The 15663-nt window shown below is 52.9% G+C and overlaps 6 protein-coding genes across 6 annotated transcripts; 5 read left to right on the plus strand and 1 right to left on the minus strand.

Moving 5' to 3' along the window:
- Positions 1–345: 345 nt before the first annotated feature.
- Positions 346–3868, plus strand: BDV14DRAFT_178216 (DDHD family phospholipase). The gene is made up of 4 exons (XM_073769544.1): positions 346–1637; positions 1685–2963; positions 3019–3156; positions 3205–3868. The coding sequence occupies exons 1-4, from the start codon at positions 657–659 to the stop codon at positions 3660–3662; spliced, it is 2856 nt and encodes a 951-aa protein (XP_073625513.1). The 5' UTR covers positions 346–656; the 3' UTR covers positions 3663–3868.
- A 322-nt stretch (positions 3869–4190) lies between these two features.
- Positions 4191–5109, plus strand: BDV14DRAFT_105589 (PaaI family thioesterase). Its single transcript, XM_073765576.1, has one exon. The coding sequence runs from the start codon at positions 4319–4321 to the stop codon at positions 4952–4954; it is 636 nt and encodes a 211-aa protein (XP_073625514.1). The 5' UTR covers positions 4191–4318; the 3' UTR covers positions 4955–5109.
- BDV14DRAFT_105588 (H(+)-transporting V0 sector ATPase subunit c'') lies at positions 5110–6212 on the minus strand. Its single transcript, XM_073765575.1, has 5 exons — positions 6024–6212; positions 5938–5972; positions 5795–5886; positions 5432–5740; positions 5110–5379 (listed from the first exon to the last, which is right to left on the minus strand). Exons 1-5 carry the CDS (start codon positions 6079–6081, stop codon positions 5265–5267), a joined length of 609 nt encoding a protein of 202 aa, XP_073625515.1. The 5' UTR covers positions 6082–6212; the 3' UTR covers positions 5110–5264.
- A 114-nt stretch (positions 6213–6326) lies between these two features.
- On the plus strand, positions 6327–7981 carry BDV14DRAFT_178225 (Rab family GTPase YPT6). The gene is made up of 5 exons (XM_073769545.1): positions 6327–6659; positions 6715–6740; positions 6802–6890; positions 6979–7381; positions 7435–7981. The coding sequence occupies exons 1-5, from the start codon at positions 6607–6609 to the stop codon at positions 7491–7493; spliced, it is 630 nt and encodes a 209-aa protein (XP_073625516.1). The 5' UTR covers positions 6327–6606; the 3' UTR covers positions 7494–7981.
- Positions 7982–8378: 397 nt separating this feature from the next.
- On the plus strand, positions 8379–9886 carry BDV14DRAFT_105627 (inositol phosphorylceramide synthase regulatory subunit KEI1). The gene is made up of 2 exons (XM_073765577.1): positions 8379–8560; positions 8660–9886. Exons 1-2 carry the CDS (start codon positions 8519–8521, stop codon positions 9656–9658), a joined length of 1041 nt encoding a protein of 346 aa, XP_073625517.1. The 5' UTR covers positions 8379–8518; the 3' UTR covers positions 9659–9886.
- A 709-nt stretch (positions 9887–10595) lies between these two features.
- On the plus strand, positions 10596–15585 carry BDV14DRAFT_105638 (sulfite reductase (NADPH) subunit beta). Its single transcript, XM_073765578.1, has 2 exons — positions 10596–10720; positions 10825–15585. Exons 1-2 carry the CDS (start codon positions 10690–10692, stop codon positions 15378–15380), a joined length of 4587 nt encoding a protein of 1528 aa, XP_073625518.1. The 5' UTR covers positions 10596–10689; the 3' UTR covers positions 15381–15585.
- Positions 15586–15663: the final 78 nt, after the last annotated feature.

Here is a 15663-nt window from a genome sequence, read left to right on the forward strand (position 1 = left end):
CCCCATTCATTTCTTTCTTCAGCCATAATTATTTGTACATCCTAGCGTTGTATTATTAGCGGGTCATTTAATATCTAATTCTCCACAGTCTTCGGGCCTTTCATTCTGTTACTATTTGCCAGCAGCAAGCGCGGTTGGATCTCATCTAATTATTCTCCGATAGCCTCAAATATAATTATCTTCGCTTATCGTTCACCTCTAATCAGGAGGCCCTAGACACGTTTCGATAGCAGTTTGTTGGGGCGTAGAAGTAAACAAGCGGTGTCGAGGCTTGTGGTGGAAGAGAGACCCTTGATTTGTTTGGTTTGGCTGGGCGACGTCATCGGCTCACGAGCTGATCGACGGGACCAGGTACAGCCTGCCTCAACAACTTCCCACTTCCAGATCTTTTTTCCTCCCGACTTCACGAGCAAGGATTTCACAGACTCGAGTCTATGAAGCTTTCCTCATATCGGAATATTCTAGCCTCATGAATACGACTCTTCATGTCACCGCTTGTTAACCACTCAGCTAGTCCTCATCAGGACTGAAGGCTGCAGCCAAACCACCGAGCTCTACTCGCTAACCACGATGAGTGTCTTACGCGACTGACCGCTTCAGCTATCTCGCCGTAGCTTCTTCTTTACCTCTGTACAGAAAGTTTCTCAAATCCCACCATGGCCGGCCCACGACATACCTACGGACCGACGTGTCTGCTCGCCGACGACGACCCGAATCCTTCTACCTGGCACGCATCGGTTCAGCCTCCTCCTCCTCGACCTCAGTTCTTCTACGTTTCCTCTTTGCCGATAGACGATCCCTTGAGCTCCCTCCCACCCCCGGCTAGTGGTCAGGCCGTCGACGAGCGAGTACCCCCGCAACCGTTCTCCGTGAGAGACAACCTCGCATTGGAAGAGGCTTGGTTATCGATACAGCGTGAACATAAACTTAGAAAGGCTGGCAAGGCGAAGGCTCGCGAGGCGGAGACCACAAACACAACTGCTGGGATAGATGTGCCAAGTAGGCGGCCTGTAACAACGGAAACCCGAGCGGGTAGCCGTGGGCGAACAGAGCTGAGTGGTGCTCAAGCCAATCGACGCGCTGGCACTCTGCCTAGTTCGTATATTCAAACGCTACCGCAAAGACCGACATCCAGGAATGAAGAGTCAAGCAGGACAGATAATTTAGGATCGAAAGACAGCAGCCTAGGCGAGGGCATTTCAATAGTCGAACCTCCCCATCGCAAGAGAGAAATATCTCCGCCTATCAATGCGAAAAGCGTGAGACGGAAGCTCAGCGGCTCGCGGAATGAGGACCTGAATGTCGACGAAGGGAGTCCGAGTTCGCACGGTCAATACTCTCGCGACGCTAGCATTAGTGGTTCACCTTTCGCGAGGGCACCTCTTACCCAACCGTCCAGCCCTTTATCGCGATCTATCGACTCGGATCGGGCCCAAGAGCTACATCATGAACACCAAACAGCTTCCTCGAGCTACACCGCATCGAAGCCTTCTGGGCTCCGAACAAGCACTTATCAAGAAGAATACCAGGAGGAGTCGGTTGAAAATACCGATGTCGATGCGGAAGATGACGAGGACTGCGCCAAAATCCCGGTAGGGGTCTCTAGACTCCACCTGGTGGAGATTCCCAATCTAAAGGTACATTTACTTCCGATCTTGAATCTATAAATACTCATATTTCGTAGATGAAACCGATCTATTGGAGTCCTCTCCACGATGTGTCTAGTGTTCTTCGTGCGACATGGTTCTACAATAACACGATGCTACCGGTAGAGACGGATCTAGCAAATAAACTAGAAGAGGGTTACGCGTACCTCAAACCATGGACCGAGACATGGCAGGACGAGCTCAACAGCTGTGTGGAGAATGGAGCGGACGCTGAGATGAAGATCGTGCATCGGTTATGGCCCAAAGAGGATGAAGTGCCCTTGAGCGCTGTTTTCAATGCTCGAGAAGCCGATGACCAAGAATCCGAAGCAAAATACATAGATCATTGGGCTTCTGGTGGTTCAGCTGTGCATCGTGCTGCTGTCAAGCCTTATATGACCTCGAGCGTTATATATGCCGACGGAAAGAATGCACAGATTCTTCGTCCCAGTTTACTACCGTCGGTGTCGCGCGGAAGGAGACCACTCAGTGCTATACGGAAAGGTCGCCAAATAGGCGTACCGGTGATCCGTGGCTTTAGTCGGCGTGCTTGGGAGCAGCTCCATCCATCGAAACCTAGCCCTGTCGACGTGAGGAACTACATTCGTGGCTCTCATGACAAGACGATGAGACCGGGTAGAAGCGGCGAGATCTGCTACGCCTGTGCTATGGAGGAATCTCGCCCAACACCCACGGACTTGGTATTCGTCATCCACGGTATCGGGCAAAAGCTCTCGGAGCGAATGGAGAGCTTTCACTTTACGCATGCCATCAACGCCTTCCGACGACAAGTAAATGTAGAGCTGAACAGCGAAGAAGTATGGCCGCATGTCCGAGATGGCCATGGCGGCATCATGGTGCTCCCCATCAACTGGCGGTCTACTCTATCTTTGGAAGACGCTCATCTCGAGTCCCAAGTCACGGACGACCCGGCCACGAACCACTTCACACTAAAGGACATCACACCAGAAACAATACCGGCTGTTCGATCTTTGATCAGTGATGTTATCCTCGACATTCCATACTATCTGTCGCACCACAAGCCAAAAATGATTCAAGCTGTCGTCAAGGAGGCCAACCGAGTTTTCCGTCTTTGGTGCAAGAATAACCCCGGGTTTCAGCAGAATGGCCGCGTTCACTTGGTTGCCCATTCGCTTGGAAGCGCGATGGCAGTTGATATTCTCAGTCATCAGCCGACGAAAATTCCGGACTTTGACTTTCCGAACCTCAGCATTCGACCAGATATATTTGAGTTTGACACGAAGAATCTTTTTATCTGCGGTAGCCCGGTGGGCTTGTTCTTGTTCATCAACAAAGGTACGATATACATCATAGAAATCTGTGGGAAATATTTGAAACTGACATGGACCAGCAAACCTATCTCCGCGGAAAGGACGCGACAAGCCAGGCTCTGAAGGCGATGACCGACTCCATGGTGTAGCAGGCGAGGCTGATGAGTTCGGCTGCTTGGCCGTGGACAATCTCTACAACATTATGCATACTACAGATCGTGAGTTATGTAACAGCCTCAACCCTCCAACTTAACTAACCAACCCAGCAATTGCCTACCGCGTCAACGCCGCAGTCGACAGCGACCTAGCCAACACCCTCAAACCCGCCGCAATCCCCTCCTCCTCCGCAACATTCTGGCGCACCTTCGGCTCCCCCTTTCGCTGGGGTACATCCGCCGTGTCAGCTCCCGAGCGCCCTTCCCTCGTCGCAAAACTTCCCTCGAACGTCGAAATGGAAACGCACGATTTCACGCGTGAAGAGATTGCCGAGAAACGCATGCTCCTTCTCAATGATAACGGGCAGGTCGACTACTTTCTCTCGGGTGGCGGCGGCGCCCTGAACATTCAGTACTTGAATATGCTTAGTGCGCATAGTAGTTACTGGACGTTGTCCGATTTTGTGCGCTTCTTGGTTATTGAGATTGCGAGGAAGCAGAGTCGGGATGGGGTGTTGCCGGCGCTGAGGGCGGAGAAGAAGAAGGGGTGGAAGTATCATAAGGGGTGATATTTAGAGATGGACGCGAAACTTGGTCACAGTGAAGGACATGGATAAATCTCGTTGCGATGATGAGATGATAGATACCCTGTTGGATATACAATAGTTGATGGCCATCTATCAGGTTTTGCTTGGAATATACTGCGGAATACACAATGATTCATACCTAGCGAATACAGAAGATCACCATCATGGTCAAATAATGAATACTATGCTTCTTATCTGAATTGTTTGTGCTTTCCAACGAGACATACGTATTCGATATTGGCCTTCGTCGTCGTCTTTGTAGGTTCAGGGACAGAGATGCCTCGGCTACGGCTTGCCGTCGGTAGAGATGGCGGCGATGAGGGGAATCAACAACCCAGTCTTCCTTCTCCGCATGTTCATACTCAAAGATCCGGTCTAAGACTGATCTTCTTAGAATCATTGAGATCTAAACCTACATTTTCGAGACTATATCTCCCCCATATACTTATATACTGTCCATTTCGCTGCGATCCCTTTAGCCGATAAGCAACATATATAGATCTATAACCCCTGGAACTCAACCACTCCGCCGATTATAACTACACAGCGCATCCCTTCTTCGTCGCCACGCCAGGGAATTTGTGATTTATTGAACACATCCTTAACTACTAACTACCTGGATATAAAACAATCAAACAATGCCACCGCCAACACTACCACAACACCAAATACCAGGAATCTTCCTCTCAACCCCGCTGACGAAATACCTCCTCTCACAAGAAGACGCCGACAAGGACAAGAACAAGCAACCCCCATACAAAATCCACACTACAGCAGCAACATCATCCAAGATCCCGAACCCCTTCTTCAACATCACCGCGCGCAGCCCACCTATACCCCCCTCACCAATTAACCCAAATCCCACCTCACAGCCAGCACCACCAGCAATTCTCCTAACCCTCTTCCTCTCCCGCCCCCTCCCAAAACCATCAGCGCACCTCCTCCTCCACGTCGGCACCGGAGTAACAGGGCAAAACGCCATCGCGCACGGCGGATTCCTCGCAACGTGTTTAGACGAAGTGTGCGGGAACCTCATCTCCGCGGAGGGCGTCGACGGCGGACTGGGGATGTTCACTGTGCAATTGGATGTCAAGTATCAGGCTCCTGTGTTCATTGATGAGGGGGCAGGGTCGGTTATTGTTGCTTCTGCTGAGGTGGAGAGGGTTGAGGGGAGGAAGGTCTTTGTGGAAGCTTGTGTGAGGGATAAGGATGGGGTGATTTGTACGCGTGGGGAGGCGGTGTTTGTTAAGAAGAAGGGACAGGCGGCGTTATAGAGCTGGGATAGAGTATGTTCGGAAAGTTCATTGATCTATGATAGATGATAACGTCCATTATTCCGGCGCCTGTACTGTACATCTGGCCGTCCGGCCTCATTGCGTAAACCAAGACATGATGACCTATCCATGAAACTCGCGCAGCAAGAACTTAAGACTCAACAGTCGAATCAGACCCATACGCCTCAATGCGCTATATAAAGAGGACAAATGAAGCCAAGAAATGAGATCGGGAGAAGTCGTTTAGATGGGATGGAAGTGGTGTTCCTTGTCGATACAAGGGTTTTGCTTGAGAAAAGTTCTGTCCGCCTCACGAGGCAGCTACACCAAAGTCAAGGGCCTTTCCTTGGACCAGGAGACCGACGATAAGACCGAAGAGACCGAGGACGGAACTGAAGATTTCGACGACGAGAATCTTGACGAACCTATATGTTGTTAGTGATTTGCAACCGTAGAAGACCTATGGTAGGGACTCACAAGCTTGGGTCCGCGGCATCAGCAAGAGCTGCACCACTGCCGTTGATACCAACAGAGATACCGCAAATCAGGTTGCAGGCACCGACAGTGATTCCTCCCCAGAAGAGCGCATAGCCGGTATAGTAACTGCTTGCCGAGGAGATTTCATCGATAGTTGCGAGGTTGAGCTTGGAGGAGAAGACAATGGCCATGATAACACCGTAGATAGCGACGACTTCGCAGAAAATAATGGAGATCAAGTTCTTGGTTCGGATTCTGGGAGCCTTGACACCTCCACCGACAATGGATGAGCCCGTAAGGAAGATACCCCTGAAGCAGTGGGTTAGTGACCGAGCTCAGGATACCATCCCATTGTAGACATACCAAGCAGCACCGACGACTGATAGACCAATGCACATGGCGATACCGATGTTTGCCCAGACATACGGAGACACGGATTCGAGGAATTGGCCAACCTAGGCCGGTTAGCGGAGGGTCGGAGGTCAAGGAACGGAAATCGGTCATACATTGAAAGCTTCACCTTCACCATGGAAGAGCATATCTAATCGATAATATTAGCGCAGGCATCTTCGATCGTCTGGCGGCCACTTACACCCTCCGATGATCAGGAATGCCACGGTTGCGAAACCGGCAGGATAGTAGAGACCCATGATGACCGCCGACCTGGTAGACAACCGTAAGACAAGGAAGATACCAAATCAAGCTACAAGGTCGTAAGGAGCGTGATAACGAGTTGAACGGCGGTGGTGGACTGGATGCCGGAGCTCAGGACTCTGACGCGGGCTGAGCAGGAAAGCAACAACTCGTACGTAGGTGGAGGCCGGGCCGCCTTTATTCCGCGGGGCGGAAGCAGTTGGCTGGAAGACTAAGCAGCGCAGCACAGCGACCGGCCGCAGGGACACGGACCATCCATGGCTCGCTATCATACTGGAGCAACCTGCGTGCCCGTTCCCCAGACCGTCTCATACTAAAGCTCCCTTCTCTCTGCAATTGTTCTCTCGACACCTTGCCAGCCGCTGGTTCTGTCGCAGCCTGTCTCAGGCTTCTTTGTATACTTTCTCCACCCCTCTTCTTACTCGTTTCGCTTTCTATGACCTTACGTCGCTTTTAATCTTTCCATCTCCTATTTCTCCCCTCCACCGCCCGATCTCCCCTGATCCTACACCTCAGTCGCCATGGCTTCCACATCTGCTGTTGGGTCGTATTCGAACCCGTTGAAGAAGTTCAAGTACGTTGATTGCGGCAACTTAGATCTGCGGACTGTGATACTGATTTGACTCTAGGCTCGTCTTCCTCGGCGAACAAAGCGGTATGCACCGTCCCGGCCACTTTGTCCACCAGGCGCATGGATCTCTAATTGTTATATACAGTGGGGAAGACATCATTGATTACTAGGTTTATGTACGACTCGTTCGACAACACATACCAGGCGACAATCGGAATTGACTTCCTGTCAAAGGTGAGTCTGGCCCCACCATGCCCTCAGGACAGATAGGACCTGAACATCGGACCACTTTCCTTCGGAGATACTAAAGCTTGCCGACTAGACGATGTACCTCGAAGACCGGACCGTGCGACTTCAACTCTGGGATACCGCCGGCCAAGAGCGTTTCCGATCTCTAATTCCTTCCTACATTCGCGACTCCAGTGTTGCAGTTGTTGTTTACGATATCTCAAATGCCAAATCCTTCCAGAACACCCGGAAATGGATTGACGATGTGCGCGGCGAGCGTGGGAACGATGTGATTATTGTGTTGGTGGGCAACAAGACCGATTTGAGCGATAAACGTGAGGTCACAACGGCGCAGGGTGAAGAGGAGGCAAAGAAGAACGGCTTGATGTTTATTGAGACTAGTGCAAAGGTTGGCCACAACGTCAAGCAGCTGTTCAGGCGGATAGCCCAAGCTCTACCTGGCATGGACGGAGAGGCCAACAGGGGAGAGAGCCAAAGTGCGTACCGCCAACCACCATTGATATTTGAATGACTTGCTAACTGATTACAGTGATTGATGTCAATATCCAACCCAAAGAGACGACGACTAACGAAGGATGCGCCTGCTAAGCTTGCTGGTGCACCACCCCCATATTCCACCCATACTGAGCCTGCCTGGATCTCAACAACGATGATGCTTGAGGTTGTTAATAATATCTGCCATTCTTAAGATGTACATTTTCCTTATGGTCAGTTGACTAGCGAGCCTAGATCAATGCTGTTTATGAATGGTCGCTTTTTCTCTTGTTCTCCATTCGAGGCTTCTTGGAGGGCGTTGTGCTTGTATTCAGCATCTTCCTTTGGCTTGTTATTAGTAGCTTGGCTGCTTTAGTCCTGGACTTTCGTACCAATCCGGTTAAGACGTCAATATACCTTGTGCAACCCAAGTTTTGCAGAGCATTGATACCTACAGGGTAGAAGCAGGCAGCATAATATTTGGACAGTTGGACCCTGCACCTTTAGTCTGGTAATAGCTCTACGTGACTGATCTAAATCGGTCTGCAGTTTAATGGCTGCCTACCATGGTTCTCATAGCTCTTATGCAGCTCAGCTCGACCGCATCTCATAGTGAGAATTCGATTTATATATCCCGAAGCACTCTTTCTCAGTACGATGAGCAATGACGACAGTCTTCACGGGTACAGCCTTGACTGGCCCTCACGTTGTCTGAAAATCAGGTGGCTTGGTGAGGCGACCCACTATGGTGAGGCAGTGCTTCAGGTAGAGCTTCTTGAGGAAACGAATACGAGTAGGAATGTTCCAATTTGCCTGGAACAGCACGCTACCCAACAAATAAAGGGGTTCGCATATTAAGGACGATTGTCTTCCAAGCGGAAACAAACAGCAAGGCTCAGACGCTTCTACTTTGTTGAAGTGTGACGAAATAAAGGGAAACGATCGCCCGGGACGGAGACGTCGGAAGGCCGCCCCTGGGTAGCGCTGGCGATTGGGCTGACTACGACCTCAGCCTATTTTTCTTCCCCCAGCTCCCAACCTTTCACTGTTCTGCTGCGCGCCCTCGCCAACTTCGCTCTCCTTTCACTTCAACCTTCCAGAAACCCGATCTTTCGGTATCCCTCGCGGCGATATCCAAGATGGGGTTGCTTCCTCGTTTTCTCCGCATTCCGCGGCCTCAAGTAAGTTCATGGTCTTCATCCCTCTTCGGTCCGTCAGCGGATTCACGATCGGATCGCTAACGGATAATTACCCCGGCGACGGGGGTTTCGCAATAACAGACTTTTCTCTACGTTATGAGTCTGCAGACAGGCGCTTCGCTGATCACTCTATCACTATTACTCAACAAAATTAGCGGTCTCTATGGCCTGCTTGCCCTTCTGACCGGATATCACCTCTCGCCGGTCCAGTTGTCTATGTACCTTTACTCCATCATCGCGCTCGTTCTCACAGTTCTACTCTTCCCTCATATCCGAAAGCAATCCCCGCTACAATGTCTCGCGCTCGCTTGGTTGTACGTCTGCGACAGCGCTATCAACGCCGCCTACACAGCGGCATTCGGTGTGACGTGGTTCTTGGTTATCGGTCAACATACGGACGCGGATGATAGCGGAAAGGCATCAGGCCCTGGAAGCGACACAATCGGCCAGACTGCGGGTTTCACCGGTTCAGAATACGACACAGCCAAGATCAGAGGCACGCGAAACACGGATCAACTCGGCAGTGCCGTTACTCAGCCCGAAAGCTTCCAAAGCATTCTGCTTGTTTGCGTGCTATGGAGTATTCGCATTTACTTCGTCTTCGTGATGCTTGCCTTTGCTCGCCACGCTCTCCGACTTTACGTTGCCATGCCCCGCCACACTCGTCTCCCCACCCACAGCCGCAACACATCTGCCGCTAGCATGGCAAGTATCGCCAGTGTTGCTGACATCGACCGCGAACCATTTTCTCCTTACAGCCCCGACGGACAAGGATGGAAGGGAAAACTCGGTCGCCTTATGATCAGCGTTGGCAAGAACTACTGGCTTGGCGAGGAGGACGATGGAAATGGCACCTGGGTCAACATGAGCCACCGATTCCACTCTGGTCCTCCGCGCAGTGAACTTCCTGGTCCTCTGGAGCGGGAGCGTCGACGACGATCTGGAACCGGACCGCCCAAACCCTCCCAGGCCGCCGTTCAAGCGGCCGCTCTGCAGCAGCCATCACACGAGCGAAACCCGAGCAGTCCGGGCTTGACCGTCAAGATTCAGGATTGGGATGCACCTCGGTCACCTCGGTAATCTTATCTTCAGTATCCGTCTATCTTTGGAAACGGATTATCTTTTGGCTAGAATACATGCCGACGACATGCCACGCCGCTTGTCCGTCGCAGTTTAGCATCTATTGCTTCCTATACAGTATACTTGGTCTGCGATTTTGGTTTATATGCCGTGATGATATACATACTCTGGTTATGACTTGGCGGATGGAATGCGTGACCGGGGATGGCCGACAGCTCTATACTATCCGTCCACGGTTATAGCTCCTGGGAAGGGGATGGCGTTGGGGTTTGGGTTAATAGGACATTGGCTAGAGACACGAGATCACCTCGCTCTCTACCGCAAACCTCATTCAATAGCCTGGAACCTTGGGTTTCGAACTTCGGGCCCTGGCGTCAAGGACATGTACATTGGTATGATTGATATGGGTTTGATTTTCCCTTGTATGGCGTTGGAAAGGATTTATACTTGTACCACATGGCTCGCATTATGCTTGCCAATGAAATATCCTGTATCTTATCAGATTGCTGCATTACATCAACCATATGCTTTGTGCGGAATAAATCTCCAGATCGATTCCAACAGGGCTGCATGACCACCATCGAACCAAATTCTCGGGGGGAAAGCCGCAGTAGCGTTGAGTTCTGGGCTGGCGTGCTTTACGGCCGAGTCACGGGAACCCCGCACTTTGCCAAATCGGGTATGTTTGTCTCCTTGACGACAGGCTGTTTGCATCGATGTCGTGATCGAAGACCAATCAGTGATTCGCTGATCAAATCCCGATGGCGGAGAAAGGCTCAAAAAAGTCCCTTTGGATCTGCCCGCAGTTGGAGTTGGCGAGACTGGAGGAGAATTCACTGCTAACTTTAAAAAATATCATATTATTCTACCTTCTCTCTTCTCTTCTCCTTCTCCTCATCCACTCCCTCCTTCTTCATTGACCTGCTTCTCTGCGCGGAATCACCGTATGCGGTGATATCCAACCCCTCTATCCCTCCCCTCCTATATCCCACTGTCTGTGCCCACCCGCAGTGCGGCCGGCAATCGCCAACATGGCTCCCGTTTTGACTGCTGGAGAGGCCGGTATGACCCCTTTTCTGCGCTTTGTTATTCTACAGTCGTGGATGATTTTATGAGATTGCCCTTGTGGTTATGTCTGTCGAGTTCAATTGACTGATTCGGTACAGTGGCGAGAATCGCCTACCTAGCTAGTGAGGTCGTCCTCTCCGTCCAGCCCTCCCTCCAGGGCGACTCGTGGTTCTCCAAGACCTTGAAGGGTCTGCAGACCACCGGCACCCGCAGCGTCATCCCTGAGGGTGTCCCAGAGGTCGTCCCCGTCCGATACAACGAGGACCCTCTCCTTTCCGCTTTCCACCCCCTCCAGTCCGGCAAACTCGTCTCTGCCGTGACGAGCTCCTCTACTCTGCTCACATCCATACCTCACCTCTATCGCCTGGCGAACTCCCCCGTCGTTATCCACGTCGCTCTCGAGCCCTACCCTTTCCCCGACTACTCCGCCATCAGCTCCATCCGGCAATGCGGCTTCACATTCGTGCACTCTGAGACACTCCAGGAGGCTCAGGATATCGCTTTGACGGCGCATGCTCTTGCTCGCAAGTCTGGCAAGGGTGTTATCCACTTCTTCGACCCCGCCAACTCGGCCAACGACGACGCCATCGAGCAGGAGGACCTACAGACCTTCAAGTCACTTTTGGACCTTAGCGGAAGCGCCGTCTCTCACTCTGAGGGAACTGGCGTTAACACTCTCTACACCGAGACAGGACGCATTGCCACAGTATCAGAGGAGACAGTGGAAAGCCCCTCCGCCCCTGTTGAGGGAACCGCTACCCCTACTCAGTCCGCTCAGACACCCTCCAGCCGCAGCGTTGCCAACTCATCCGTCGGATCTTCAGAACGTGACAGCAGCGTCGACAGCCGCGCACCTAGCTCAGCGGCCACCACAGTCGATGGATCTGTCCGACCCGTCAGTGCTGCCGATATCTTCGGCTGGGCCAGCCAGATCTGGAAGGTCTTGTCCGAGAGCACCGGCCGCAACTACCGTGCCATTGAATACACCGGTCCCGCTGATGCTAAGCAAGCTATCTTCGTTTTCGGCTCCACCGGCGTGTTCGTTGATGTCCTCGGCAAGGAGGACGTTGGTGCTGAGCTCGCCAACATCGGTTTAATTACCGCGCGCCTCTACCGTCCCTGGGTTGGCTCCGAGATCTCCAACTCCATCCCCCGCTCGATCGAGAAGATCGCTGTTTTGGAGCAGGTCCGCAAGACCACGAGATGGGGTCCTTCTTTCATGGATCTCCTTTCCAGCCTTACGCCCGCTTCTGCCGGCGGACGCAGCCCTCAGATCGTTGGCTACAGACTTGGCTACGTTGAGCCCTCAACTGCCTCCCAGGCTCTTCGCGGAATCGTCCAGAACTTGAGCTCTGACTCTCCGATACAGAACCTTGAGATCGGCACTTCCAAGGCCCCTGCCCTCGAGACCGCTGTTGAGCAGCCTCACATCGAGAACGCCTACCTGAAGATCTTGAACCAGCTCTTTGGTGAGCGATTGTACCTTGCCAACCAGCTTAGCGCCAACGACGCCGGCATCTCCTCTACCATCAAGGCCAGCCCCGAGTACGGATTCGGTTCCTTGATTGCTCGCAAGGAGCACCGCCAGCGCTTCATCAAGGAAGTTGAGGCAGCATCCAAGACCACTGGCTTCGCTACGGATGTCGTTAAGAAGTGGCTCGCCGACTGGGCTCTCAGTGCCACCGACGCCAGCAAGGCCAACAAGCTTGCTCCTGATGTCATTGCGCGTCTCGCCAACGATGGATCCTCCCTTTCCAAGCAGCTTCTGCAGACCAAGAAGCTCTTCTACCAGGAGTCTCAGTGGCTGATCGGTTCCGACGCCTGGGCTTACGATCTTGGTAACTCTGGTGTTCACCACGTTCTCGCCTCTGGTGCCGATGTTAACATGCTTGTCATTGACTCCCAGCCCTACTCTGAGCGCACCGCGGCCGACCCTACTCGTCGCAAGAAGGACATTGGATTGTACGCCATGAACTTTGGCAACGCCTACGTCGCCTCCGTTGCTGTCTACGGCTCTTACACTCAGGTTCTCCAGGCTATGGCCGAGGCCGAGCAGTTCAAGGGTCCCTCCGTCGTCGTTGCTTACCTCCCCTACAATCAAGAGAACGACTCCGCTCTTACCGTTCTCCAGGAGACCAAGAAGGCTGTCGACCTTGGCTACTGGCCTCTGTACCGCTGGAACCCCGACAACGAGGAGAAGGGTGAGGCCAAGTTTGCTCTGGACTCGGACCGCATTAAGCGCGAGCTCGAGGAGTTCCTGCGTCGTGATAACCAGCTTTCTCAGCTCATGAACCGCCAGCCCAAGCACTCTGCAGTTCTCTCCGAGTCTTACGGTACTGAGGTCCGCTCGCTCCAGAAGCGCAAGGCCAAGGATTCTTACGAGAAGCTGCTCGAGGGTCTCTTCGGCGCTCCTTTGACCGTTCTCTTCGCCTCTGACGGTGGTAACGCTGCTACCCTCGCCAAGCGTCTGGCCAACCGTGGCCGTGCTCGTGGTCTCAAGACCATGGTCATGGCTATGGAGGACTACCCTCTCGAGGACCTGTCCACCGAGGAGAACGTTGTTTTCATCACTAGCACTGCTGGACAGGGAGAGTTCCCCCAGAACGGTCGCACCCTGTGGGAATTCGTCAAGAACGCTGGTGACCTTGACCTGTCCACCATCAACTACTCCGTTTTCGCTCTCGGTGACAGCCATTACTGGCCCCGCAAGGAAGACAAGATCTACTACAACAAGCCCGGAAAGGACCTCGATGCCCGCATTGCTTTTCTTGGTGGACGTAAGCTGGCGGATATTGGTCTCGGTGATGACCAGGATCCCGATGCTTTCCAGACCGGTTACTCCGAGTGGGAGCCCCGCCTCTGGCAAGCTCTTGGTGTTGACAAGGTTGAGGGTCTCCCTGAGGAGCCCGCTCCCTTGACCAACGAAGACATCAAGATCCAGTCCAACTTCCTCCGCGGTACTATTGCCGAGGGTCTGCTTGACGAGAGCACCGGTGCTATCTCTGCCAGCGACCAGCAGCTGACCAAGTTCCACGGTACATACATGCAGGACGACCGTGATGTGCGTGATGAGCGCAAGGCCCAGGGTCTTGAGCCCGCCTACAGCTTCATGATTCGTTGCCGTCTGCCTGGTGGTGTTGCTACGCCTCAGCAGTGGCTCCAGATGGACGCCATCAGTAGCTCCCACGGTAACGAGACCATGAAGCTCACCACCCGTCAGACCTTCCAGTTCCACGGTGTCATCAAGCGCAACCTCCGCGGTGCCATGCGTGCCATCAACAAGTCTCTGATGACCACCATCGCTGCTTGCGGTGATGTCAACCGTAACGTCATGTGCAGTTCGCTTCCTGAGATCTCCTACTACCACCGTGAGGTCCACGCCATCTCCCAGAAGATCAGCGACCACCTTCTCCCCTCTACCACTGCCTACCACGAGATCTGGCTGAAGGATGAGGACGACAAGAAGGTCCAGGTTGCCGGTGATGCTGTCGTCGACCACGAGCCTTTGTACGGACCTACCTACCTTCCCAGAAAGTTCAAGATCACCATCGCCATTCCTCCCCACAACGATACTGACGTCTACGCTCACGATATCGGCCTGATCGCCATCAAGGGCGCCGACGGCCACCTGGAAGGTTTCAACATCCTCGCCGGTGGTGGTATGGGTGCTACACACAACAACAAGAAGACCTACCCCCAGACCGGTCGCATGTTCGGATACGTCCCTGCCGACCAAGCCCACATCGTCTGCGAGAAGATCATGCTTGTCCAGCGCGACCACGGTGACCGCAAGAACCGCAAGCACGCCCGTCTAAAGTACACCATCGACGACATGGGCGTTGAGGCTTACAAGGAGAAGGTCGAGGCCCTCCTCCCCAGCGGCCTCCGCTTCGCCGAGCCTCGCCCCTTCAAGTTCGCCTCCAACGTCGACACCTTCGGCTGGCTGAAGGACGAGAAGGGCCTGAACCACTTCACCTTCTTCATCGAGAACGGCCGTATCGAAGACACCGCCGAGTTCCGCATGCGCACTGGTCTCCGCGAGATTGCTGCCCTTGACAAGGGTGAGTTTCGTCTCACGGGTAACCAGCACTTGATCCTCTCGAACGTCGAAGACAAGGACCTTCCCGAGATCAAGGAGCTCATGGCCAAGTACAAGCTCGACAACACCTCGTTCAGCGGTTTGCGCCTGTCCTCGTCTGCTTGTGTTGCCTTCCCCACTTGCGGTCTCGCCATGGCCGAATCAGAGCGATACCTCCCCGTCCTGATCTCCAAGCTCGAGTCCACCCTCGAGGAGGCAGGTCTCGCCCGCGACAGTATCGTCATGCGTATGACCGGTTGTCCCAACGGTTGCGCTCGTCCCTGGCTTGCTGAAGTCGCCTTCGTCGGTAAGGCATATGGCGCTTACAACATGTACCTCGGTGGTGGATACCACGGACAGCGTCTGAACAAGCTCTACCGCTCCTCTATCAAGGAGGATGAGATTCTCGATATTATGAAGCCCCTGCTTAAGCGTTACGCGCTTGAGCGCAACACGGATGGCGAGGAGCCCGAGCGCTTCGGTGACTGGCTGATCCGTGCTGGTGTTATCAAGGCCACGACTGATGGAACGAACTTCCATGAGGGCGTTGCTGAGGAGGATGAGGATGAGGAGTAGATGATGATGTGATAGTGATGGAAGGATCTTTACTGCACATAGACAAAACTTTTGTTACGTTACGTATATTTGCATGTTTTTTTACGAGTGTCATGTTCTGTTATGTTGTCTTGCTCGTTTAGATTATGGAATTCCCTGTTTTGTTCTTATATCTTGTTCTGATAAGATCTGACTTGCTTGGATATACCATTGTTATCAAAAATTTCTTTATCTTGAATACGATTCAGGTTGCCTTCAATCATTAATGACCGCTGAAAGCCTTGCATTCGGATGTGACTCTGTA

The sequence above is a fragment of the Aspergillus stella-maris genome, assembly GCF_047715825.1.
Source record: "Aspergillus stella-maris strain CBS 113639 unplaced genomic scaffold BDV14scaffold_50, whole genome shotgun sequence".
In the NCBI taxonomy this organism is placed as follows: Eukaryota; Fungi; Ascomycota; class Eurotiomycetes; order Eurotiales; family Aspergillaceae; genus Aspergillus; species Aspergillus stella-maris.